The sequence below is a fragment of the Melospiza melodia genome, chromosome 16, assembly GCF_035770615.1.
Source record: "Melospiza melodia melodia isolate bMelMel2 chromosome 16, bMelMel2.pri, whole genome shotgun sequence".
Taxonomy (NCBI): Eukaryota; Metazoa; Chordata; class Aves; order Passeriformes; family Passerellidae; genus Melospiza; species Melospiza melodia.
This window is the reverse complement of record NC_086209.1, coordinates 1,099,015-1,121,529: the sequence shown is the minus strand read 5'-3', so window position 1 is coordinate 1,121,529 and position 22,515 is coordinate 1,099,015. Positions and strand designations below refer to the sequence as shown.

Genomic DNA, 22,515 nt, shown 5'->3' with positions numbered 1-22,515 from the left:
TTGAAGTGGCGCAGGGACAACAGTGGAGATGCTGGCATCGCTCCCCCGGGTGACACTTGGCCACTCCAGGGCTCTTGTTTTGGAGTGCCCAGGCTGACAGTGACTGCTGGGCCCTGGGCAGAGTTGAATGGTGCTTATGAGCCCCACAGTGTTGCCCAATGGCTCTGTTAGTCCTGCAATGGTTGCACAGCTCTTGGGAAGCACAAGTTCAGCTGTTTTGTCCCAGTGGGCTGCCAGAGGCCTGGAGCTCTTGAGGTGGTGCAGAGCCACGTGCAGGTCCCTCATGGTCACCAGGGCAAAAAGGGGGCCCAGCCCTGTGTGCCCAGCCCGCAGCATTGCTCTTGACAAGGATAAAACCTGCTACTGGTTTGCTGGGATGTCCTGACCTGTGTCTGCCCTGCCATGTGTTACCCCTGTCCTGAGCCCTTGCTCCTTTCTGTCCCCACACCACTGATGGTCCGTGCCGGGCTAGTGCATCTGCTGGGACAGGCTGTACCTCGGCTCTGGTGTGCAGAGGGCACTGCTGAGCACCCGTGCCCAGCTGGGACGTTGCTAATGAGGAAGCAAGGAAGGAAAAAAAAAAAACCCTGGCTCGGCAAAGGAGGTACAAACGACCCAAGTCAAATCACGCCTCCCAGCGTGGTGGCACAGACAACACAGACTGCCTCCCATCTGGAGGAAGCCTGGCAGCTGAGCAGACCGTGGTAACGCTTCCAGTGAACACTCGGAGCCACACGTGAGGTTGCTGAGCTGAGGGTGTTGTGTTTAACAGTGGTTGGTGAGGTAGGTTTCTGATACTGCAAAGGGACAGAGAGGAAATGCTGGATCAAGGTTGGGGGGAATGCTGGTGCTTCAGGGTAGTGTGATGGGGATACAGAAAAGGAGAGGATGTGCAGAGCAGAGGGGGTTAATCCCCACAATCTCAGTTAATGCCACAATGGAGGGAGAGTTGCTGGGATTTTTCCTCTGGCCGTGGCAGAAGGGGAACGGATGTGCTGGGGTTCAGAGGGGGGCTAGCAGGGACTGGCCTGCAGTCACCTTGCTGCTTCAGGGAAGCATTGCCTCCCTTGTGCTGCCTTCTGCAGTGAGAGCAGCCCTGTCCCTGCCTGCACAGGCAGCCAGTCCTCGGGTCTCCATCAGTTCTCCAGCTCTGTGCCTCTGTAAGCCCCAGGAACAACCCTGGAGGCTCTTTCTCCCTTCGGGCAGAAATACTGCCTCCTTCAATGGGCTCCGTGGCAAAGCCAGGAGAGTTCTTGTTGGTCTCAGCGAGGGGGGACTAGGCCAACTGCCTGTGCTTCAGCTCTGGTGTTTCAGAGGTCTCGCCTCAGCCCTCACCCACAGTTTGCAGCTGCATGTCCCTGCTTGTTGACTGCTCCTCCTTGTTTCAAGCTCTTGATCCTGCAAGGGACAGAGAAAACATGGGGGCAATGTTTTGTATCCATGTGCTGAGGTGCTTGCGCTTGTAATGGTGAAAAGTTGGTGTGAAATGGGAAGAGTGAGAAGCAGTGACAGTGGTGAGCAGCCCCACTGGTGTCCCATCTGGTCAGGGGTGCTCCCACCCCTCTGCCTCTGGAGGTGGCCCTGGGCTCCCCACCTTCATGGGGGAATGTGTCCCCACAACCACAAGGTTGGTGTTGGTAGCCTCAAAGCCCTTGCAGTCCGCTCCAGGAGAGGAAGATTACCTCCGTGACCAGCAAGAGCAGGGAAAGATTCCTGGTGCCTGAATGGTGGGGCAAGACCAAGGTAAGAAGGGACTGGCCAGGTACAGGTGCCCAGCTGGACCAGCCTGTGCTGTGGTTCACGGTCTGAGTCTCTGCTTACAGCGCTCATTGTGCCCCATTTTGCTGCGTGGGTGATGTCGCGCATGGTGCCCTCCCCGTACGGGGAGTCTGTGGGATGGCTGGGGGTGTCCTGGCAGTGGTGTCACAGGTTGTGCCAGTGTGAGTCATGCCCAGAGCTGCGCTGAGTCACCTCCCCAGTGGCGTGAGCCTCAGGTGAGGAGCTTTCTCAGACCCACATCCTGGTGACAAAGGCAGTGTGACTTCTCACCACGGGGTGCCAGAGGTGGGTGCAACAGAAGGTTGCTGCAGCACGTGCATAGTGCCATAGCAGTGTGGCAGCTGCCCACTGTCCCTGTGGGTCCACTTACCACCACAGCCCTGAGGGTACCTGCCCTGTGGCACCCCCAGAACGCAGCAGAAGGTCCCCTGCCCTCCATAGTGGACACCTCTGTGCCACAATAGGCATGTGGGCTCCATGAGGCAGTGTCACTGGCTGAAGCTTCTGTTTTTAATCCCAGGTTCCAGCAGCACATTATGTCTGTGGGTAGCAGAACAGCTCCAGCACACCCATCCCTTTCCATGGCCCCCAGCACAGCTGTGGTAGGATGAGCCCTGCCCTGCTCCTGCTGCTGTCCCTGGCCAGCTGCTCCCTGCTCCAGGGTAAGCCAGTGCTGAAGCTGTCACCACAGTCTGGGGGGGGCTGGCTGCAGGGCCGGAGGAGGCACAAGGACACCTCTCAAACCTACTGAAGGTACCTGTGAAGAGGAGAGGCCCAAGTCGTGGTCAAGCAGTGATGAGAAAGAAAACCCCCGGGCCAGCAGCAGCTGTGTCAGGGTGTTGTCTCTCCTGTTTTGTCAGCTGTGTCTCTGCTTTGGCAGAAGTGTGGAGAGGGTGTTCTCAGTGTGTGACCAATTGGGGGGGATACAGGTGCTGAGCACCTGCTTTGAAGTCAGAGTTTGCCTGTGCTGGGATGAGGCTGAGGAACCTGTGCCACAAGGTGACCCTGCAGGACACTGCCTCATACCCCTCTGCTCCCTCCCCAGGGACTCTACTGAGGCCACGGCGCGTCAGGCTGGAGGCACAGAACTTCCACGTCTTGCTGCGCTGGGAGCCAGACCCCAGCTCACCCAGCTCTGCCACCTATGAGGTGGAGTGGAGGAACAGGTGGGTGGGGAGGAGGGGGTGAAGGGGTCTGGTCCTCTTACACCCTGGCAGAGGCTGTTGGGGACCCCTGGCAGCCAGAGGACTGTCATCTGGCAGTAAATGCCACAGGGTAACAGAGCAGTGGAATTGGCAGGGATTGGCTGGTCCTACCCCTGCACATGCAAGGTCAACTCAGGAGTGTGTCCTGGTGGTTTTTGTACAACTTCAGGACAACACCCCTGGACAGCTTGGTCCCTTTCCTGGTCACTATCCCAGTAACAAACTAAGGGGTTGCTTTTGGACTGGGGTTTTGGATTTGGTTTTTTTTCCCATTATGCTAAATGGGATTTCCTGTATTTCAACTTGTGTCCACTGCCTCTTGTACTTTTGCTGGGCACCACTGACTCTATCTTCTTCTTGTGTTGCTAAGACGCCCCCCACGCACAGTCACCTTTCTCTGAGGCTCAAGCTATCGCCACTCGCTCAGTTTCCCTTGTAGCACAGAGCCTCAACAGCCCCAACTCCTTGGGGGGCTCTCCCTGCCACAGCTGTGTGGTTTTCCATGGTGGAGAGCACAGGTCAGGGCACAGTGCCAGATGCCATCTGTCCCCAGGAGGGACGCCCCTCCTCACACATCCTGGGGGTGCTGTTGGCTGATGCCTGGGCCTCCCTACGCTTTCCACCCAGGCAGGATGGCAGTGGCTGGGCTGCCCTCCCTTTGGGCTTCGGAGCATGCTGAAAAGAAGCAATCCCTGTGCTTTCTCCCTGGGCAGAACCTCAAACTGGACCAAGGCAGGCGCCTATGGGGGGAACAGCAGAAACTCCTGTGTGTGTGAGCTGTATTTTGACAGGATTCATGATATCTACTGGGCACGGGTGAGAGTGGTGGCCGGAGGTGAGCAGTCCGCGTGGGCCATTTCCAGCGAGCTGCAGCTGTACAGAGACAGTAAGGACTGGGGAGCTTCTCCAGTTGGGCTCTTCCTGGGGGGCCAATGGGGAGAGGGGACCTTGGAGAGATCTGATGGGATACAGTGGGAAAGCACATTAGGATACTGGAGGGAAAAGAGTCAAGAGCCCTAACCAGAGGAAAGGGATAAGGCAGAGCTGCTGGAAGATAGCTGGGTGAAGAGCAGAGGGACAGAGGAGGCACAGTGAGGGGATTGGTGGGAGGCCCCCAGGCCAGCAAGGCACCGTGAGAATTTGGGTCTCTGGGGAATGCAGCGAGATGGGGCAGGAGAGAGGATATGCCTCCAGGCTTGGCTTTTGAAAGGCTCATCTTCCTCCCCTGTCTTGGTCTGGGATGAAGCACCGGCAGACCCTCTGGTGATCCTTTCATCCTGACTATTGTGTTTGCCTGGTGTGGGAATGTGCCTCTTCTCAGTCAGACTGGCTGTTCTGTCCAAAAAACCTAGCAGTCTCCTGGAGCCAGAAAAATTTCAGGACCCTCCTCTAACCTCCATCAGAGAAGTTGTTGTAATAAACAGATGTGGTGGCTGCCATTCCTAGAGCTGGTTTCAGAGCACAAAATGCCATCAGGCAAGACCTGAGGAGCTTCTGTGTTCTGAGAGGGGAATATCAGACAGAAAAATATAATTCCTAGAGAAACGAGATGTCTGCCTTCCTTTGAAGGCCTTAATTTTTGATTTTTTTTCCCCTTCCCTACAGCAATTGTTGGCCCCCCCAAGCTGTCTTGGCTGCTCCAGGACCAAATCCTCAGCGTAAACATCATCACACCACCCACTCCCTACCAGAGAAGGACTGGTTCCTACAAGCCAGTCAACCGAGTGCTGCTGAAGCTGTGGTACTGGCTGCACCTGTACGAGGGGGACCTGCTTGTCCAGCAGGTCTGTGTGCTAGCTGGGCAGGGCCCAGAGGTGCAGGGCTTGCAGAAGCTTTCCTGGTGCAGCAAAGCCACCATGTCAGGTTGTAGTGGTGTGGGGGTGCCTGTGCTGCAGCCCTGCCCACACCTGGCTGCAGGTGTGAGGTGCCGTGCACCCCCAGTCTGGGGCTCCCACCTCAGCAAGGCAGGAGACCACCTCCCTCCCCTGGGTACAAAGAACTGGACTGGTTCTGTTCAGATGAAAAGTGATGCCACAGGTGTTTCAGGAGATGCTCTAGGACCTGAACACCTCCTGGGGCAAAGAACTGAGTGTTGGAGGTGCCTGGGAGGAGGGGTCATGGGGCAAGTGGGATGTTGAGGCTACACAGAGCAGTGGAGCCATGCCCAAACCCCACCTCCAGCTTCTATGGCCACCTGTTCCATCTGCTTTCAGGTGCCCTGCAAACGGAGCAGTGAGGAAGTGCCTTGCACCTTTGGGCACCTGAAGCCCAGCACACAGTACTGTGTCCGGACGGTGGCAGCAGACATTGCCAGGGAGCGGAGCCAGGAGGCTGAGCAGTGCCTGGTGACTCCAGCAGCCCCCTCAGGTGGGAGCACTCTCACCAACTCAGCTGGCACAGTGGCATCTCAGATCCTGCTCACAGCACAAACTTATGTGGAGGTGTGAATACCTCACCCCCAGCCACTGTGGTCAGGGTTGTGGCCCGGTGCTGCCCAGTGGGGACCTCTCGTGGTGATGCTTTCTTGTCATCTGCCTTGGGCTTGCCTCCTGAAACATCCCAGTGTGACATGGATGGGAAGCACTGACAGAGAGTGGGCGGGAGGGATGTGTTTGAGTGATCCCTCAGCCTGCTGTGATGTCCTGCCAGGCTTTCCATGGGTCCCTGCTGTGCTGAGCGCCTTCTTCCTGCTGCTGCCGCTGAGTGTGGCCGGGATGTGCTTCGTGCAGCTGCATGTCTTTCCCAATCCTCAGGAGATGTGCCTCCCAAAAGCACTGGTGAGTGATGATCCTCCTCCAACTTCCACCTTGTGTGTAGCCATAGCCAAGCCAGGGTTCCCTGCATTTGCAAGGGTTCAGCACCTCCTTTCCTCCAACTCTCACATCACCAAGCCTATTTTGGTACCCAGGTGTCTCCCCTGCCGTCTGAACCACAGTCCCCCAAGAAGAACGTACTGGTGGAGGGCATTGGCCAGCCATGGGTCACAGCAGAGGATGAGGTCTCAGGCAGTGGAGCCCTTGGTGTTCAGCATAGTTTGTCACAACCCCTTAGCTGGCAGGGCTTTAGCCAGCTGAGGCTGACCATGTCACTGCTTTTGTTTTTGCAGGCTCTCCAGAACGGCGAGCTGAATGTGGCCATGCAGGTGCCTCCACTGCAGCTTGAGGAGGACCCACTGGCCCTGCTCCTGCAGACTGTGCTCCCCTCCCACGGGCCATCCACAGCTGTGCAGGCATCAGCCACGGTCCCACGGCTCCTGCGAGGCCTTGTCCAGGATGTGAGTGGCTACTGTGCCAACGGCTTTGGCCCCGACGGCATTGAGGGAAGGGACCCGTCCTGCACCCACAGTCAGCTGGGGCATGCCTTAGGTGCTCAGGTCCCCTCACAGCTGGAGAAGGATGAGGAGGCAGGTGATGGGGATGATTTGCCAGAGCAGCTGGTGCTAATGGGACTGGCTGGACACAGCTACATAGGTGACAGGGACAGCCAGATTCCTAAAATATGGCTCCCCCTGCACCTCCAGCTTTATTCTAAATGCCAGTGCCCAGTTCTGGGAGCAGACAGCCACCTTCCTCTGCCCGTGCCGAGCAGAAGCTGCAGCCAGGAGCGCCTGCAGGAGAGTCTGGGCACGGCTGGGCACTGGATCCGGCTTAGCTCCGTGAGGCTCCTGCCCAGCGCGGAGACGGAGGGAGGGCAGCGCCCCTGTGCTCCCCAGGCCCTGCGGGGCGGCGGGACTGACCCAGAACCGGGGGACAGCACGGTGCAGCGAGGCTCCCCGGGGCAGGCCGAGCCGTGTCCGTGCCCGCTGCCCCCCTCGCCCCGCAGCGGCCTGCGGGCAGCTCCCTTCCCCGGCTACGAGCCCCGGGCCCCGGCGGGCAGCGAGCCTTAGCGGGCCCAGCCGAGCGCAGGCCGCCTGCCGCAGCTCCCCGGCCGGAACGGCGGTCTGTCTGTGTCTGTCCGTCTGTCTGTCTGTCTGTCTGTCTGTCTGTCTGTCTGTCCCAGCCTGCTGGGGCGGGCTGCGGGGGGAACCGGGCAGGCTCCAAGGGCAGGCACGGGCGCGTTCCGGGCACGGCCGCCAGGGACGGGCGGGATCCAGAGCTTTCCTCTGCGGATTTGGTGCTCTTGAGACACCTAATAGGGAGCATGGAGCAACGCTGAACCCCCAAAACTCTTATCTAGAGATCTGTCTGTATGTGTGCATGTATGGTACAGTATCTATACTAATGTAACACTCATATATACATATATATTTGTAAAGCTCTTTAATGAAAAAAATGTTGGGGTTTTTACTTCTGTGGAAATGTTGATTCTGTGCTGGAGTTGTTTTTAAATATCACTAATTTATTCTAGAAAACTGGCTTCTATATTCATTGTTTCTGTGTTACAGACCCAGCACAACCCTTCCCTGTGCAGCAGTCAGGAAAAGTACAGGGTAAACTTGGGGTTTTCCAGGCAGAAAATTGCACCCACAATCTCTGTCTTGCTTTCCGGTGGGAAAAGACTGTTTTTTAGCACCATGGGATACATTTATTATTCCTCCTGCTAGCGCTGGGGTGATTTATGGCTGAGAAGCCCCTCCCTGCGGTTTTCCCCCCCCCGGGATGTGTTTTGAGGCATTGCCTGAAGCTGCAGAGGTCAGGGGAAACCTCCTTGTGCTGTGTTGCAGGCTGGAATCAGTGGAGTCAAAATGCAGTGACAAATCCAGGCTCTTGGACTCACAAAATTACTCTGGATCTGGGAACAGGTGAGAGAAACTGGTGTCTAGTGTCCAGGCAGCTGGTGGAGGGCATGGAGGTACAGTGCTGCCAGTCTGAGGGAGCCTTTGGGGCTGTGCAGGGCCATGTTCCAACCCTGTCACTCCTGACACCCCAGCCATGGTCCATCCCTGCCTCGTACTGCAGGCTGGCCCCTGTAGCCCACAAGGGTCCGTGGGGGAGCAGAGATCCACATGCAGTTCAGGGAGGATCCCAAAGGAGGCCATGACTCCCAAAGGAAGATCATGACTGGAGCAAGTTGCTGGCAGGCAGGACCTGTGGCCCCATGGAAAGAGGAGACCAAGCTGAAACAGGTTTGCTACAGGGGATCGGCACCTTGGAGGGAGAGTGATAGAGCAGCTTTGGGCTGTGTCTGGCATCTGGCCCAGGTCAATCTCTCACAGCCAATGTGAGGACATGTCATGTATTGAAGAAATTGAGCTGAATTAACACACACACAAAAGAAAAAAAAGAAAAAAAAGGAAAGAGACAGGTCCCAAGAGTTGCTTGAGGAATGCATGTATTACCCATATGCTTTTTTCTACCTATGAAGTTGGTGTCCAGTTGCCATCTCCTTTGTCCCTCACAGTCTCTGATCTGCCTCAAGGTCATGGGGGTGAAGCCCTACATGCCTGCAGCCCTGTTTGATCAATTGCCTCGCCCCCATAGCTCACAGGGCCTCCAACCCCACGCTACTCTGGAAGGTCACTGCATGGTCCCAGGCAAGGCACCTCTTAGCAGGAGCATCAGTCAGAGCTGCTGTTTGTGCCACAGGCTCATGGCAGGAGCCACATCCCAAGCGGGAGCTTGTCCAGGCCCAGCAGTGTCCATCATGTTGCTCCAGCCCCGTCCTGGGTGGTTTGCCAGGACGTTGGACCAGTGCAATGGGACCAGACTGGCTCCCACAGCTGCTGTGCTGTGGGACCTGGGCTTGCACTGAGGCACGATCTGATCACAGCTTGCTCTGATCACAGCTGGCCACAGCTGGCCAGACTTCTGCAAGTCTGAAGAGGACCAGCTCTGTGGCTGGACAAGGGTGCTGGGGTCCCCATGGATCATTTAGCAGTCACTCACTACAGCAGGGGCTTGCCCAGGGGTGGTTGGACAGCTGGAATGTTCCCACTCATATAAAAGAGTTGTTCATGGGGAGTGGAAAAAGACAGAAAGGTTGTGACATTTCAAGATGCCATCAGCAGCTGAAGTTTCCAAGTGGATGCAAGAGGGGGTTTCTGCTTTGCCTCAGAGGTGTGAGTAGCATGTGGGTTTCTGCAGAATCGCAGAGAGAAAGTGCAGCATTCGCTGCGGGGTGAGGTCCCAGCATGTCCCAGCAGAGACCTGTCACCACTGTGTGCAGCGTGGGGCCTGGGTGGAGTGTCTGAATTAGATCCCACGTTGGTGCAGGTTGTTGTGTGCTGAACAGGACTGGACTGTGCTGAAGGATGGACGTGGGTCAGGAGTGAGCCCCCAGCCCCAGGCAGGTCTGCACAGGACCCTGGAGCAGTCCCTCCATCACCACTGCAGCCTCAGTCACCTGCACACAGCAGGGTCCTCCCTCAGCATTCCATGCTCCCTCCACAGCCTGCAAAGGGCTGAGCCAGCGACTGGGCCTTAGGCAGCCAGCCCACCCCAGAGCACTGTCATCGTGGGTCAGATGCCATCTCTGGAGCTGGCTCAGGCCCTCAGCACAGCGCTGTGCCTGCAGCTGCTGCTGCGGGGGCTGCTGAAAGCTCTGACTCACCACCATCCATCCCCTGCTCCTTCCTTCTCTCTGCGGTGCTTTCAGATTCTGCTGGTGCCAGATCAAAGCAACAAGAGAGATGCCGCTGCAAACAGCTCTTTATTAGAAACAGTGGGTTTAGGACTGTGCAAGAGCGTATTTCTTATTACTAATTCTCAGAGAGCAGAGCTGCCAGCCTATGAAAATGGTGTACACTGGAAAATTGCTCTTCGGGGGCTAATGGGGCTTTCACAGTCACTGAGTGGGAACCATTGTACCTGTCAGCCACGAGAGATGTGGTGGCTCTGAAATGATGGGGGAAAATCAAGCTCTTATATTTTGTGGGCTGGCAGTACCCAGGACCATTAGACTTTGAAAACCATGGGAGGCAGAGCTGCAAACAGCAGGGTCTACTCTGACCCTGTGCCCACTCTGCTCAGTCTGCTTTCTCTCCTGCCTGTCACTGCAACTGCCCTGCCACTTCTCTGGGACAGCCCAGAGCCGTGCCAAATCCTCACCGCCACCTCAAGTGCTGTCCGGCCCATCTGTGTATATGGCAAAGACCTCAGACCTCGCTAAGGCCCTGTCACTCAGCCTCCCTGTGCAAGTTGCCTTTGTGATGGGTCTGTAGCTCCAGGTAGGTCCCTGAAGCAGCACAGAGCAGCAGCATCACAGCTGGACCCCATCCTTCAGCCCCGAAAGACTTTGTGGGTTGGCAGGTCTGAGCTGCAGCCTCCAGACCGCTGACTCCTGCTGCACCTCCCTTCAGTGGTCTGAGCTGCTTGCCTGGGTTGGGAAGCTGAGCAGGATGTGGATGGGGACTGTGAGAGCCCCAGAGGCTGGAGCCTGAGTGTGGTGTGTTTAGAGGATATGCATGAAGAGGGGTGCAGAGCTGACAGGCTGCAGAGTAGTGAATTTGGTTGCTCACACCTGTGTGGTTTCTCTCCATGCAGGAGCTTTCCTGCAATTCAGTGGATTGGGACCCAAGCAGGTTGGTTGGGACATTCAGGTCACCCCAGGAGACGGTAGCAAAATTGGTCCTACTTCATGTGCTGGTCTGGGTGTGCCCTCACCTGGGGATGTGTGGCAAGTGTCTGCACTCAGAAGGAGCCAAGGGCACCTGACAGACTCATTTACCATCTAGCTTGGTCACCAGGTCCCCTTACTCTGCAGGCCAACCTCCCCTGTCTTGTCCTCACCACTCACCACTGCTCTTCTCAGGGTCTGTGACACAGGGCCAGTTCCTGTGATTCCCATCCTTCAGATGCACGGGGATAGGGGATTTCTGGTCCTGCAGCCTATGGGAACAGCAGCTCAGCTTAACACTTTCTCACCTCCTGACACTGCTCCAGTAGCTCTCTGTCACCTGGGATCATTCATGCTCCTGGTGACAGACAGGACCAGCAAGCTGCCCTCTGAGTTGGGTGCATATTGGCTCATGATGCACTCTGAGTTTGGGGTGGGGGGGTTGTGTGCTTCCTTCTCGTGGCACCACAGCAAATGGCATGAGCCTGTCTCCAGGATTTTTCATTCTGTGTCATGAAACCTAGCAGGATTCTGATTTTTTTCCATCCTCTATTTTCCAGAGGATGGAAAACAGGCTAGATAAAGTTTTTGTTAGGAGAAAAGTCCCATCTGGGTGGCATGCCCACTTGAAATGGATGATAGATTCATCTCAACTGTTTTCCAGTTGTATCCATGCCTGACAGATGGGTACTGGCAAACAGAGGTAACCAATGATCTCTGGATAATGCACCTTCAACGACTCCATGAGAAATGAGAGCCTCTGTTTTGTGGTCAGCAGGGTCACAGTCAGCCTCGTGATTAAATAATAGAGGCTCAGGCTGCTCATCATCCTGTCCCGTCTTCCTCAAGAAAGTCCCACTGTGATGTCCAACCCCATAAGATGAGAGGACACAATAGACTGAGAAACGTGGATCTCATGCCAAGACTTCAGAGGGACTTTCCATGTGGCACCTATGGAGCAAACACTGTTCAACCTGTCTGAGCCCCAGCCTCAGTGCAGGTAGGGAAAGGCACAGAACAAGTTGCCCTGTCTCCTCCATGAATAACACTTCAGGATTTTAAGCTCTTGAAAGTTTAAAATGTTCTTCTGCCTGTCAGTCACTTCCCCACTGCCCTTAGGAAATGTGCTCAGTGAGGTAGGGCACGAGCTGCAGTCACAACAAGAAGGGCCTGGTTGAGGTCATTCTGGCTGGATTTCTCTGAATTAAAGCCTTCCAGGGGAAGAGAAGTAATTAGAAGCATTTCTGGTTGGCTGATAGCATGGTAATTTGAAACTGAAGTCAGGGGAAAAAAAACAAGATCTCTAATGGGAACTGGAAAAACCTCAACATAGGAGAACTGGGCCAGGTCCCAGCAGACACAGCCAGCGGCTGGGGGCTGCCTCTGTACCTGCAGCTTTGGGAAGAGCGTGCACCACTCAGTGCTGTTCTCTCAGAAAAGCCATCTTTCATGACCCTGTCTCCTGGATGGTGTTTTGGGACGTTGGAGCACCAGCCTCCATCACTGCCTGCCTTTTTTCCAGAGAGCAAGGATGAGTATTTCCCTCTCCAAAACTCCCCGGAGCCCGGCACTTGCTCTGAATTGTGCCACTTTGCTGTTGCTGTGAAGCCCAGACTGACCTCTCCCGTCTGCACCCACCCCAGGAGTGTCCCCTGATGACCCCAGCCAGGGAGCTGAGGGTTACATCAGCCACCTGGAGCTCACAGACACATCTTCCAGGAGGAACTGCACAGCCAGCTTCTGGGATGAAGAGGAGAGGCTCCTCCCAATGCCAGCAAGGTCCAATACTGCTCCAGCAAGGAAGCTCTTGGCAGCAGAGGACCAGCCTTGCCACTGGCTGAGCCCTGTCTCCAGGGACTGGAGCATGCACTGAGAATCAGCTTGGGATGCCCAGGTGCCCAAAGGCTTTGTCACTGCCCTCTTGCAGAGATGTGAAAAGAGCAGAAGACACGTGGTAGCCCTCAGGAAGGAAGATCATGCAAAAAGAAAGCATGGATCCATGTGTTTTGTCCAAACCTTGGCCTCATGTTCTCTCTCTTCTGATCAACCTCCAAACCCCACTGGAGCCAGGGTTAACCTGCCCAGCCTTCCACAGCGCTTCCCACTGACACAACACACCACAGTGAAGAGCAGAGCTTCTGAAAAGCCAGACCTTGTGCAGGTCAGCAAGGAGAAGTGCCAAGTCCTGCCCCCAGGGAGGAAGAGCCCCGTGCACCAAGCCACATTGGGCTGATCTGAGCCAGTGATCCAGGCCAGCAGAGTCTGCAGCTACAGCTTCACTTCTGCTAAACCTCAGAGGAGTTTCCACTGCAGGAAAGCCCCCACCACTGCACAGCACCCTCTATGCCAGCAGCCTTCGTGCCTGGCTGACAGCACACCAGAAAGGCATATTAAAATATAGTTTATTGCTATTCTTAGTTTAGTTTATAAAAAACAACAAACCAAAACCCATTAGTAACAGACCCAGTCCCCAAAGCCAGCACTATCTGAGGCAGGCTTGTGAGGACACACATTTAGTGCAAAGAGGAAAGTGGCAGTGAGGGCTGAGGAGGCTCTGCTCGCTTCTTCAGTTCCCACAGAACCCACCATGCCCACTGTACAGTATCCATTTGCCTGGGGTTGGTTAGGGAGGGCTGGCTGAATTCTCAAGGTCTAGTGGGAGTCCTGGGGAAGCTGGAAGTGTCAGAGGGGGAACATAGGATGTCATGGCTGTGCAGAGCAGCTTTGATGCTTCATGTCAGCAACACAGGATATGAAGGCAAGCTGAGCCAAGGGGCACTGCCCACACCTTTCCACAGACACAGCACTTTGCCAAACAGCTGCTGTCTGTTCTCCTGGACTTTCCCGTGTGGAAACCAAACGTGTGCCCTACCCTGTGGCTGCTCCCAGCCTCAGGTGCCAGAAGTGTTGGTGGGAACTAGAGGCTATGGAGCTAGAGCATGGCTGCACCCTCTGCGGGGTTTGGCGAAGCACAAAGACTTCTGAGCTGGGAGGAGCCATTGCAGCTAGCAGCACATGGCCCTGGGTGCTGGCAGTCATAGGAGGGATGCCCTGATCCTCAGCCCTTCATCCTCAGGCCCTTTGCAGCTCCCCTGACCCTTTGTTTCTGCCCATAGCAGGTCCTGGCACTGCTGCACCAGGCATCACCCCCAGCACCCACCTACCCCCATGTCCCATTGGGAGTCAGACCCATGTCACAGCCCTCAACAGTGAGCACAATTTTTCAATGTGATGGGCAAAGCCTTTCCGTGTCTTCAGAGGGAGCTGATGTCTTGGAAGAGAGGGCTGTCCAAATGCCAGCCCCAGGTGCTGAGCAGGTTGGCAAGAGGCAAATACAAACAGCTCCAGCCCAGGGGAAGCACCGGGATCCCACGACAAGCACAGGATGGCTGGGACCACGCAGGGCTGACAGATGGCAATGGGGAGGCTGGGCTGGCCTAGCTATTTGGGGGTGTCATCTCTTGATGAGGAAGCGCTACTGCAGGAGGCTAGTCCTCAGCTTTTCCCATGACACATAGTCACAGGCTGTGAGAAACATTTTCGGGGAGTAGGGATGCAGCTACACCCAGATGGGAGCAGTATATACATTTGGTCAGCACTGCTGGTGCCCAGGGGCTGCAGCCAGCAGCACAGAAGGAGGAGGCAGTGGCAGGGGCTGTGAAGCAAGGTGCTGTTTCTGAAAGGCAGGAGCTAGCGATGTTGTAAACCCTCTCCAGTCTCTCCATCAGCTGGTTTTGGTTGTGTCAGGGCTGCAGAGTTGGAGGGCTGAGCCAGGGCAATGCTGCCACCCCACGCCTCCCCACGCTAGGTCATCTTCCTGGCAATGCTGGCATATGTGTGCTCGATCTCCTCATCTGCAGGACAGGTGTGACTGAACTCCTCACAGGCATAGGCGTTGTTGAGGTACCGCCAGACGCCCGTCATGTCCTCTGGGATCTCGAAGTCACGGTACTTTTTGGCTGCAATCTAGAAGAGAGTGAAGGAGGAGGAGGCTGAAACTTCCAAGACCTGGCGGAGACTCACTCTCTGGCTTTGGCACGGGGACTCCCTGTCCACTCTTCTTGGAGCAGGTACCCCCCCTACCCTGGCCCCGGGGGCCAATGGTATTACCTTGATGATGTGCAGTTTGGGCAGAAGGTTGCAATCAGCCAGAGTCAGATGGTCTCCATCCAGGAATTTCCTCTTGGAGATGGTGATGTCCTCCACGCTATCCTGGTCAATCTCCTCTGGGAGAGGAGTGTTCAGGTAAACATCCAGGCGCTGAAACTCCCGCAGCAGGGCCTTCTCAAAATCTGGAAGAGTGGGAAACCAAGAGTAGTGAGTGTGTGCCCTGCATTCCCAGGCAAGCTTTAGGCTGTGCTGGGCTGCCTGAGCCTCCCACAGGTTTTGCAGAGAGGGAAAAAGCCCTAAGGGCCACACTATCAGGACACAGCATTGACCCTGGCCCGTCTCTGATCCCAGGGGACTACAGCAGCATCACCCTATGCTCTGCTGTTATCCCTGTGCAGGGAAAAGAGAACTGCCTTTATCCTTCCCCTCTGCCCCTCCATTTCCCAAGGAGGTTTTGGTGAGGCAGGCAGCAGGAACCTTAAGCCCAAGGCAGGATTTGCCAGCAGACAAAAGCATTTCTCGTGCTGCAGCATGGTTGATAAGAGTCCAACAACCCCAGTCCTTACTGATATTTGCTTCTTTGCGTGGGTTCTTGATGTATGCCGAGAACTTGGCAAAGATGTCACTGCCCACATCAAAGGACTCCTTGTACTTGGGGCTCAGGTGTGGATACCTTGGAAAAGACATTTATGTCAGTGCAGGCAGGAACGGAGCAGGGATGGAGCAGGGATACAGCAGTGTCAGATCCTGGGCCACAGAGCCCAGGGCTGGTACTGAAGGATGCAGGGGATGTTCATCTGTCTGTGGGAGAATCATGATGATGTAAATTACTGCAGCTGCCACCCTGTGAGCTGTGTCTTCTATCTGGGTTGTTTGCCAGGACACAATCTCAGGGCAGATACTCCACAGTTTGGGAACACTGGTGGCAATAGAACCCCAGGGCAGAGCTCTGCCTTCAGGCAGTTCTGGCCCAGCCCAGAGGACACACATTGGCACAGAGGGGTCTCAGGAAGCCAGAAGCTCCCCATGACTTCCTCAGGAACTGTCTTCTGTTTGCTGACACGTTCCAGGGTGTGCTGCAAGGCAGACACATTCAAGGAGGCAGGTGACAAATGTATTTGAGCTTCCTCTGCAGCAGTGGGGGGCCTGCAGCCACCCAGGGCATGGGGGAGGGCTCCCCAGTGAGCTCAGGGAAGACCACCTCCCCAACCACCCTATGGGTCACCTGCATTGCTGCTGTCAAGCAAGGGCATTTGCTTTCATTAGCTGAGTGCACTGAACATAAACAAGCAATGTGGTCTCACATTCCCCTCTACCTCAAGACCAGCTGCCACAGCCAGTGGCAAACCCACCAGTGCCAGGGTCCCTGCAGGGACCTCCCCATGTTTCCCCTCTGCCCCCAGAGCAGGGGTGCAATGGCTGGTGCATTTCCTCCCCCTCTTTTCCATTCCTGTTGTCCCCGTGCCCTGCCCAGGGGACCCAGCCCCTCAGCACCAAAGGGCTGCCCTGCAGAGCAGGCTCAGGGGCTGGGGGGAATCCGCCTGCCCGGGCTGCCCTGGGGCACCTCCTGGCACCCTGCCTCAGTTCCCCAATCTGCCACGCCCTGGACAACACTGTGACAGGCCCCGAAACGGGGAAGGAGTGAGTTTGCAGTTACATGGGTGGACCCAGGGTCTGCTCCAGGAACTCCTCAATCTTGATGAAGTCTGTTTTCAGCTCCTTGTTGAACAGCAAGAAGGGTGGGTTGGTGCCCGGTGCTAAATCTTTCAACTCTTCAGGTTTCCTGGAGCAGAGAAAACAAGCTGGCTCAGAGCCTGTAGCAGATCTGCCTCCACCAGTCCCCAAGGAAAGCAGCCACAGCAGAGGTGGGGACTAGGAGGTAGCACAGGACCAGGAACATTCCCAGCTCTGCTGGCTTCAGGGAGCTGACAAGTGCTCTCCAGCCTCTGGATCTGCCCAGTGGTCCATCAGTCATCCCCACATCCAGCAGGACAGGGAGTCCCTGGGCCATGCACACTGGCAGGTGGCCCAAGTCCGTGCTGACCCACACTTGCCCAAGTGAGGTGGGCAGTGTGTGGGCAGTGATTGTCCCTGTGCAGGGACACACAGGCTACAGAGCAGGCAGGGGGAAGAAGTGCTGATGGGAGAGCTGAGCAGGGCCTATCCCACCCCAGTGCTGGCCCAGGGCTTCAGTGCCACCTCACCTGGTCATGTCCACCGTGGTGACATTGAACTTGACCCCTTTCAGCCAGAGCACCATGAAGAGGCGCTGGCAGAAGGGGCAGTTTCCAATGTTTTCTCCATCCAGACCAGCCTGCCAGGAAAGCAGAAAAATGAAGATTTAACCCTTTCACGGACCGGATGCCCAGACCTGCAGAGCCACTGGGTACAGCACACTGCAGGGAGCCCCTCCCGACTCCGGGGGGCTCAGCTGTAGGACCCACCCTGAGCCAGGGCCCTGAGGGCCACCAAGAGCATACTCAGGATGCAAGGGGTTGGATCCTTCCCTGAAATGTGAGATCAAGCCAGGAGGAAGTGGAGAAGGAGGCAGAAAGTGTTTGCTAATGGATGGGGAGGAAGGGAGGGTCCTCTTGGCCAGGACGCCAGTCTGGAGACAGTGGGAGAAGGGAAATGAGCTCATGTTTGCCAGGAAAATAGCAATTTGTTTCCATGTGTTGATCATGTCTGCCTCCCATCTCATGTGTGGTTAACAAACCCCGGCACTATGTGGCCAGCCCAAGAGCCACCCAGCAGCCTGCCCCAGGCTGGAGGATTGTGCCAAAGAGAATTTGTGTTGGCATCCCACACAGCACTGGGAGGAAACAGAGCGGACTGTCAGCTGCTAAAGGAACCCTTTGCAGCCCCTCTGCATGAGCACAGACACAGGCAGAGTGAAGCACATTGCCTTGCTATGTAGCAGCTGAAAATATCCTTCGCAAAAACAACTGAAACAACTTATGAGGAGTTTGATAAGAGGATACAGCAAGTTCTCCCGTTCACAAAACCTGGCTGAGATGCTGCTGTGAGACGGAAGTTGTGCTGTGGTAAGAGGTAAAATGGCTCACAGGAAACTCAGCTTCTTTAAGAGAATTACCAGGTTCCTAAGCTGCATGTGAGGTGTGGTGCTCCAGCTCATGGCCACCCTGCCCTGGCAGGGAGGAGCAGCACAGCTCATGCCAGCCCTATTACAGAAGGATGCTGCTCCCTTGGAGCCGTGTGTGGTGAGACATGAGCCTTAGTGGGCAGCTCTGCACTCTGCTTTGATATATGATAGTGAGCTGCAGCCCTGAGGTTAAGCAGGAGGGCAATGAGATTTAAGAGGATCTGGCAGAGTCAAGTAGCAGCAAAAACATCCAGGGTGGGCAGCTGGACATGGCTCCAGAGCTCACACCTCTTTTGGGACCATAAGACAGGATGGCTGAGAGACAGAGACCTGGGCCTGGTTCTCCTGGGCTGGAGGTAGGTGCTACAATTCACCACAGACACTCAAAAACCTGTGGAATATGGAGTGCACGGCTTCTCCAGGAAGAGAACACTGACATCAAACTCACCTTTAGGGGGACTGTAAAGGATCAAAACAATCTTCCAATACTCCAGGTAGTAAGCTGGAGCAGGGGTTCTGTTTTTCTATCATGCCAAGACCTTTCAGTCCTTCCAGAGGACCAAAAATTACTTTTATTAAGTATTTTTTATGTCACGAAATCTGAGGAAGGAAATGGGAACTGAGAAACGTTGATTCCCTAGGACGTGTGCCCAACAGTAAAACTGAAATCTACACATGAGGCTGGTCAGTGTGTATTAATAGCAAATACTCCCAGAGGGGCGACAGCTCAGGAACATCCTGTGTCATTGATAGCAAATAGAGCTTCTTTGGAAAGGAGTGAAACTGGGTCTCAGTCTTCCTTTGAAGGAGCTGGAGGGGAGAGTCAGAGAAGAGCCTCAAGGGCTGCCCATGGGTAAGAGCACAAGGCATCTCTGCTGCCCCTCCCCAGCACCTCTGCCACCTACGACCCAAACTACGGCCGTGCTGTGGAGCATCTCCAGAATCAACAGCACAGCCAGTGCTTTTGTGGCTGCCTAGCATGAGGACCAATGCTTTCCTCCCTGCTCTCCCTGCCGGCTGCACTCTCTTCGACTGCCCTGGCCTGTCACAAGGCTGGGAATGAGAGGGCTTAATTTGTCCTGTTGTGCCCCCAGGAGCTGTTGTGCTCAGCCATGGCAGCACACAGCCCTGGTGGGCATCGGGACAGCGGTGGGGCAGGGTGGGCTGGGGGTCACTGAGGGGAGGGGTGCCTGTCGCACGGCCTGCTCTGGGCATAGACTCTGGTCACCTGCTTCAGGTTTTCCCATGCTTGTCTGGTAGCTCCACTCTCCAGTCTGAGTTGGTCAGGCTGGTCTTCCCCCTTCCCTTTTCAAAAGAGAGAGGTGAGGAGTTTCGGACTAGAGTGGAAAGAAAATCAAAATGGCCTCTGACGGAAGAAAGAATCAGGCCTGTACCAGGATGCTCAGAGCCAAAACCCTTATCTGGAGGAATTGGGGGGGAGCTCCACCAGCTGCTGTGGTAGCATCAGGCCCTGGAAGGGCCGTGGGGGGAGCCTCGGGGATCCAGGAGCCCTCAGAGGAGCCTTGCAGCCATGTGCTGTCCCTCGCTGCTGACCGCAGAGCAGCACGGAGCAGGGGGAGTCACTGCTCTGCACTTCCTTCCCCAAAGAGCCTCGGCTGCTCCTCCCGCTGCCGCAGGAACTGGGCGGGGGGAGGGCACAGACTGACATTCCTCAATCTTTTACCCTCAGATGATAGAGAAACCCAGCGTGGACTAGCACAGAATCTCTAGGAGGGTTGCAGGCTTTTAGCCCCAACTTTCTGAGGCATCACTAGGCTGCATAGGGCATTGAAACCCCAAAGCTACTTCACAGTTCCTGTGGTTTCCCCATGGTGAAACAATCTTAAATGCAGTGGGAGGAGGAAACAGCTTTGCCTGCTTGGGGCACTGCTAAATATTCAGTCCCCATGGAACCTACCACAGCTTCCACAACTACCCCGAGAGCCAGAAAGCAGCTAAATGCCTGGTGGAGCTCCAAAGCAGAGTTTCCTCCCAGGCAGGGAGAGCCTCCCAGGCAACAAGACAATGCTCTTGCCAGGGACATGGCAGGGTGAGAAACTGCCAGCCCCTTGGAAACCACCCACCCCAACCCCAGGGTAAAGTGGGACTTGCTCTGCACCTGTCCATCCTTACCATGGTAACTCCAGTGTGTGCCAAAGTGAAAGTTAGGCAGGGTGCCCTGCCATGCCATGCCATGCTGTGTGGGAGCACCAGCTTTCCCCATGATTTACAGCTGCCACTGCTCACAGCAACAGCTGTGTCTGGGGCATTCCCAGCCTGGGGAGGTGCTGAAGGCAAAGGAAGGTTCCTGTCAGCAGCTGGAGCCACTGTGTCTTTAAAAGTAAAACTGAGTCCTGAGTGCTGGGAGGGGGAGGCACAGCATCAACTTTTCTGTGAACAGACAAACCAGGACGGTTTTTTCACGCTGAATTACAGCACAGGGGAAGTCCTGATGATGCTGCTGGTTTTCTGTTTCACTTCCCTCTGAAAATCCCCTAGAATGTGCCGCTGCCATTGCAGCCACCTCATGTGTTTTCTTTTCCAGCCGTCTCAAGGAAAAGTGTTAAGCAGAGAATTCAAGGCAGATTACTTTTACCAAGAATACACTTGTCCAGACCCAGCTCAGCAAAGCTCAATGTCCATCAAGAAGTGCTGTGGCTACAATTTTGGCACAGGGGAAGAACTCTCCTGGGAAGGCTCAGATAATCCTTTCTAGCAAATATGTCTAACTACTACCCAAGGAAGGCACCATTCAGTGCCTAGGACTGCTGGGTGCCTGTGCCAAGGAAGCTGGTGTCTCTGACCTTTTGGGCACCAAACTGCCCCAGGAGAAGAGCAATGAAGCCCATGGGCCCGAGTGCCTACAGAGAAACCACCCTTAAAACCTTGATGAGGTGGCACAGAGAGGCATTGCCTCCTTCTCATTGTCAGCAGGGCCCCTGGCATCGCTGTGGGCAGACACAGTCACCGGCCACCAGCTTTGGCTCCTCTCTTTGTGCACTGCCCATGGCCACTGCAGATATTTTGAACTTGAGAGTTAAACTATTCCAAGGAAAGGGTTCAGCAAATTGCTTAACAGGAAAAAAAACAGAAACCATTTTCAGCCAATAGCCCTCTGTGGTGCTGCCCCATCTTGCCCACATGTGGAGTCCCGCACCAGTTCCCCAAGCCAGCCATGCTTGTTTCATAACTCTGCCCTCAGAAGAGGCTGAAGTGGCTGCTGCCAGCCCTCCTGCTTGTTGTTCCCAGGCTGGGGCTTGTCTTATCTGGGTTTTGAGAAGCATGTGTGTTCCCAGTCCTTCATCATGCTGCTGCCAGCAGTGCCACTTCTCTGGGGTGCACAACCATCACAAGACCAGGGCATCTCTCAGACTGCTGAGTGTGACACCCACAGTCCCCACAGTCCCCACAGTCCCCACACCACCATGTAGTCCCCCTGTTTGGGCAACCATTTAGCCAGCCCTTGTGGCGAGTGACACTGAAATCGGTACCCATCTCCAGCCTCACAGAACATGAAAACCTGCACCCAGCTGGATCTTGGTGAGGGTGAGCCAAAGAGTCACTGCCCCCCCTGAGACCCACCTTCACGAACAGCTCGATCTCAGGCTCCTTGGGGGTGTTGTGCTGCCGACTGTCCATTCCTGCAGTGTGGGGAGAGACCGCCGGCCGCACGCTGCTGTGTGAGTGGATCCGTGCCCTGCAGAGCTCTGATGGGGGAAGGCTTTCAGAGGGCCAGTGCCTTGGGCCTCTTGGCTGCTCTTACTCCGCAGAGGGCTGGAGCTCACACTTTTCTTCCTTTTGAGAAGGGAGGAGCAATGGGGTGTGTGCCAGGACCCGCCAGCAAGGGAGGAAGCTGCAGGGCCTCAAAGACGTGACTCAGCACGGGTCTATCTGGTCACATTCAGAGTCTATCGCACCCACCCAGGTGCTCCTCCAGTGCCTCTGAGCAGTGGGCTGGCATCCCCAGCAACTCTGGTCCACAGCACTGCTGCTAAGTCTTCCCAGCTGGGAGCAGGGGTCTATAGAGGAAGTGTCTTGCCTGTTGCTTCTCCTGCTGCTCCAGTCCTGGCCCTTTGCCACTCTCCCACCCTCATGCTGGTGTCCAGTACCCCAGGGCTTCCTTATCAGTTTGGGGTGAACCTGGCTGACCTTTTCGCTGCCTTCTGCAGCTGCATTATGACAGGCAGCCACCCGGAGGAAATGTAGGGCTCCTCTCCCAGCCCGGCACCCTCAGGGGATCCCTGTGTGGCTTGTCTGAGCACCCCTTGCTGCAAGGAGCTGGGCTGCACGGGGCAAGTGCTCAGGGAAGCTGAGTGGAGCAGTCTGGGCACATGTCACTGACTTTTTGAAGGTGGGGCATAGCCCTTGGGTGGGAAGGACTGCAAAATCTTAAGCTAGGCAGGAGATAAAAGATGCTGAAGCATGCCGGGGAGCAGTGGGGAGCCCCACAGTGCCCCTGGCAGCTGCCCAGCTATGTGGTGCTTAGCAGGATGGTAGGATGGGAGGTCTTCAGGGCTGACCTTCAGCAGGGCCCCATTCCTGGAACTGGGCTGTTTTGCAGGAAGGATGAACAGCTTGCTTTCCTCCCAGGATGGGAGGGAACTGTTTGCAGTCAGATCACCCTGGCTGCAGAGACAGCAGACAGCTTCCCAGCACACACAGGCTTGACTCTTAGGCAAGACCTGTCTTGCACCGTAGACCACATAGCTGGTACCATTGCACAAAATGGGGATCCCCAATGCTTGACTCAGCCGGCCCCCCCCAGCTCAGATAAGCTCCAGCTTTCCCCAAATAATCAACCCCTGATCAGACAGCAATCTCCCT

General features: G+C 55.7%; 2 protein-coding genes across 3 annotated transcripts; one reads left to right on the top strand and one right to left on the bottom strand.

The window, feature by feature from the left end:
• The first annotated feature begins 43 nt into the window (after positions 1-43).
• On the top strand, positions 44-12,857 carry LOC134425535 (interleukin-22 receptor subunit alpha-2-like). Of its 2 annotated transcripts, none has more exons than XM_063170205.1 (10): positions 44-783; positions 2,300-2,441; positions 2,825-2,945; positions 3,698-3,870; positions 4,590-4,768; positions 5,198-5,351; positions 5,634-5,761; positions 6,091-6,258; positions 7,648-7,725; positions 11,257-12,857. In XM_063170205.1, the coding sequence occupies exons 2-9, from the start codon at positions 2,387-2,389 to the stop codon at positions 7,675-7,677; spliced, it is 1,008 nt and encodes a 335-aa protein (XP_063026275.1). In that variant the 5' UTR covers positions 44-783; positions 2,300-2,386; the 3' UTR covers positions 7,678-7,725; positions 11,257-12,857. The 2 variants fall into 2 exon arrangements, with proteins under 2 accessions (XP_063026275.1, XP_063026273.1); XM_063170203.1 differs by having other exon boundaries at positions 11,143-12,857.
• Positions 12,858-12,863: 6 nt separating this feature from the next.
• Positions 12,864-21,658, bottom strand: LOC134425536 (chloride intracellular channel protein 2-like). The gene is made up of 6 exons (XM_063170206.1): positions 21,274-21,658; positions 16,793-16,902; positions 16,246-16,371; positions 15,155-15,261; positions 14,589-14,770; positions 12,864-14,444 (listed from the first exon to the last, which is right to left on the bottom strand). The coding sequence occupies exons 1-6, from the start codon at positions 21,328-21,330 to the stop codon at positions 14,283-14,285; spliced, it is 744 nt and encodes a 247-aa protein (XP_063026276.1). The 5' UTR covers positions 21,331-21,658; the 3' UTR covers positions 12,864-14,282.
• Between the last annotated feature and the right edge of the window lie 857 nt (positions 21,659-22,515).

Excerpts from the sequence above, each read along its gene's own strand:
- LOC134425535 (XM_063170205.1), top strand. The coding sequence starts at position 2,387 with ATGAGCCCTGCCCTGCTCCTGCTGCTGTCCCTGGCCAGCTGCTCCCTG. Across the intron at positions 2,946-3,697 it reads GAGGTGGAGTGGAGGAACAG|AACCTCAAACTGGACCAAGG; the intron begins GTGGGTGGGGAG and ends CTCCCTGGGCAG. Across the intron at positions 6,259-7,647 it reads TGCGAGGCCTTGTCCAGGAT|GCTGGAATCAGTGGAGTCAA; the intron begins GTGAGTGGCTAC and ends GCTGTGTTGCAG.
- LOC134425536 (XM_063170206.1), bottom strand. The coding sequence starts at position 21,330 with ATGGACAGTCGGCAGCACAACACCCCCAAGGAGCCTGAGATCGAGCTG. Across the intron at positions 14,771-15,154 it reads ACGCAAAGAAGCAAATATCA|ATTTTGAGAAGGCCCTGCTG; the intron begins GTAAGGACTGGG and ends CCACTCTTCCAG. Across the intron at positions 14,445-14,588 it reads CCAAACTGCACATCATCAAG|ATTGCAGCCAAAAAGTACCG; the intron begins GTAATACCATTG and ends ACTCTCTTCTAG.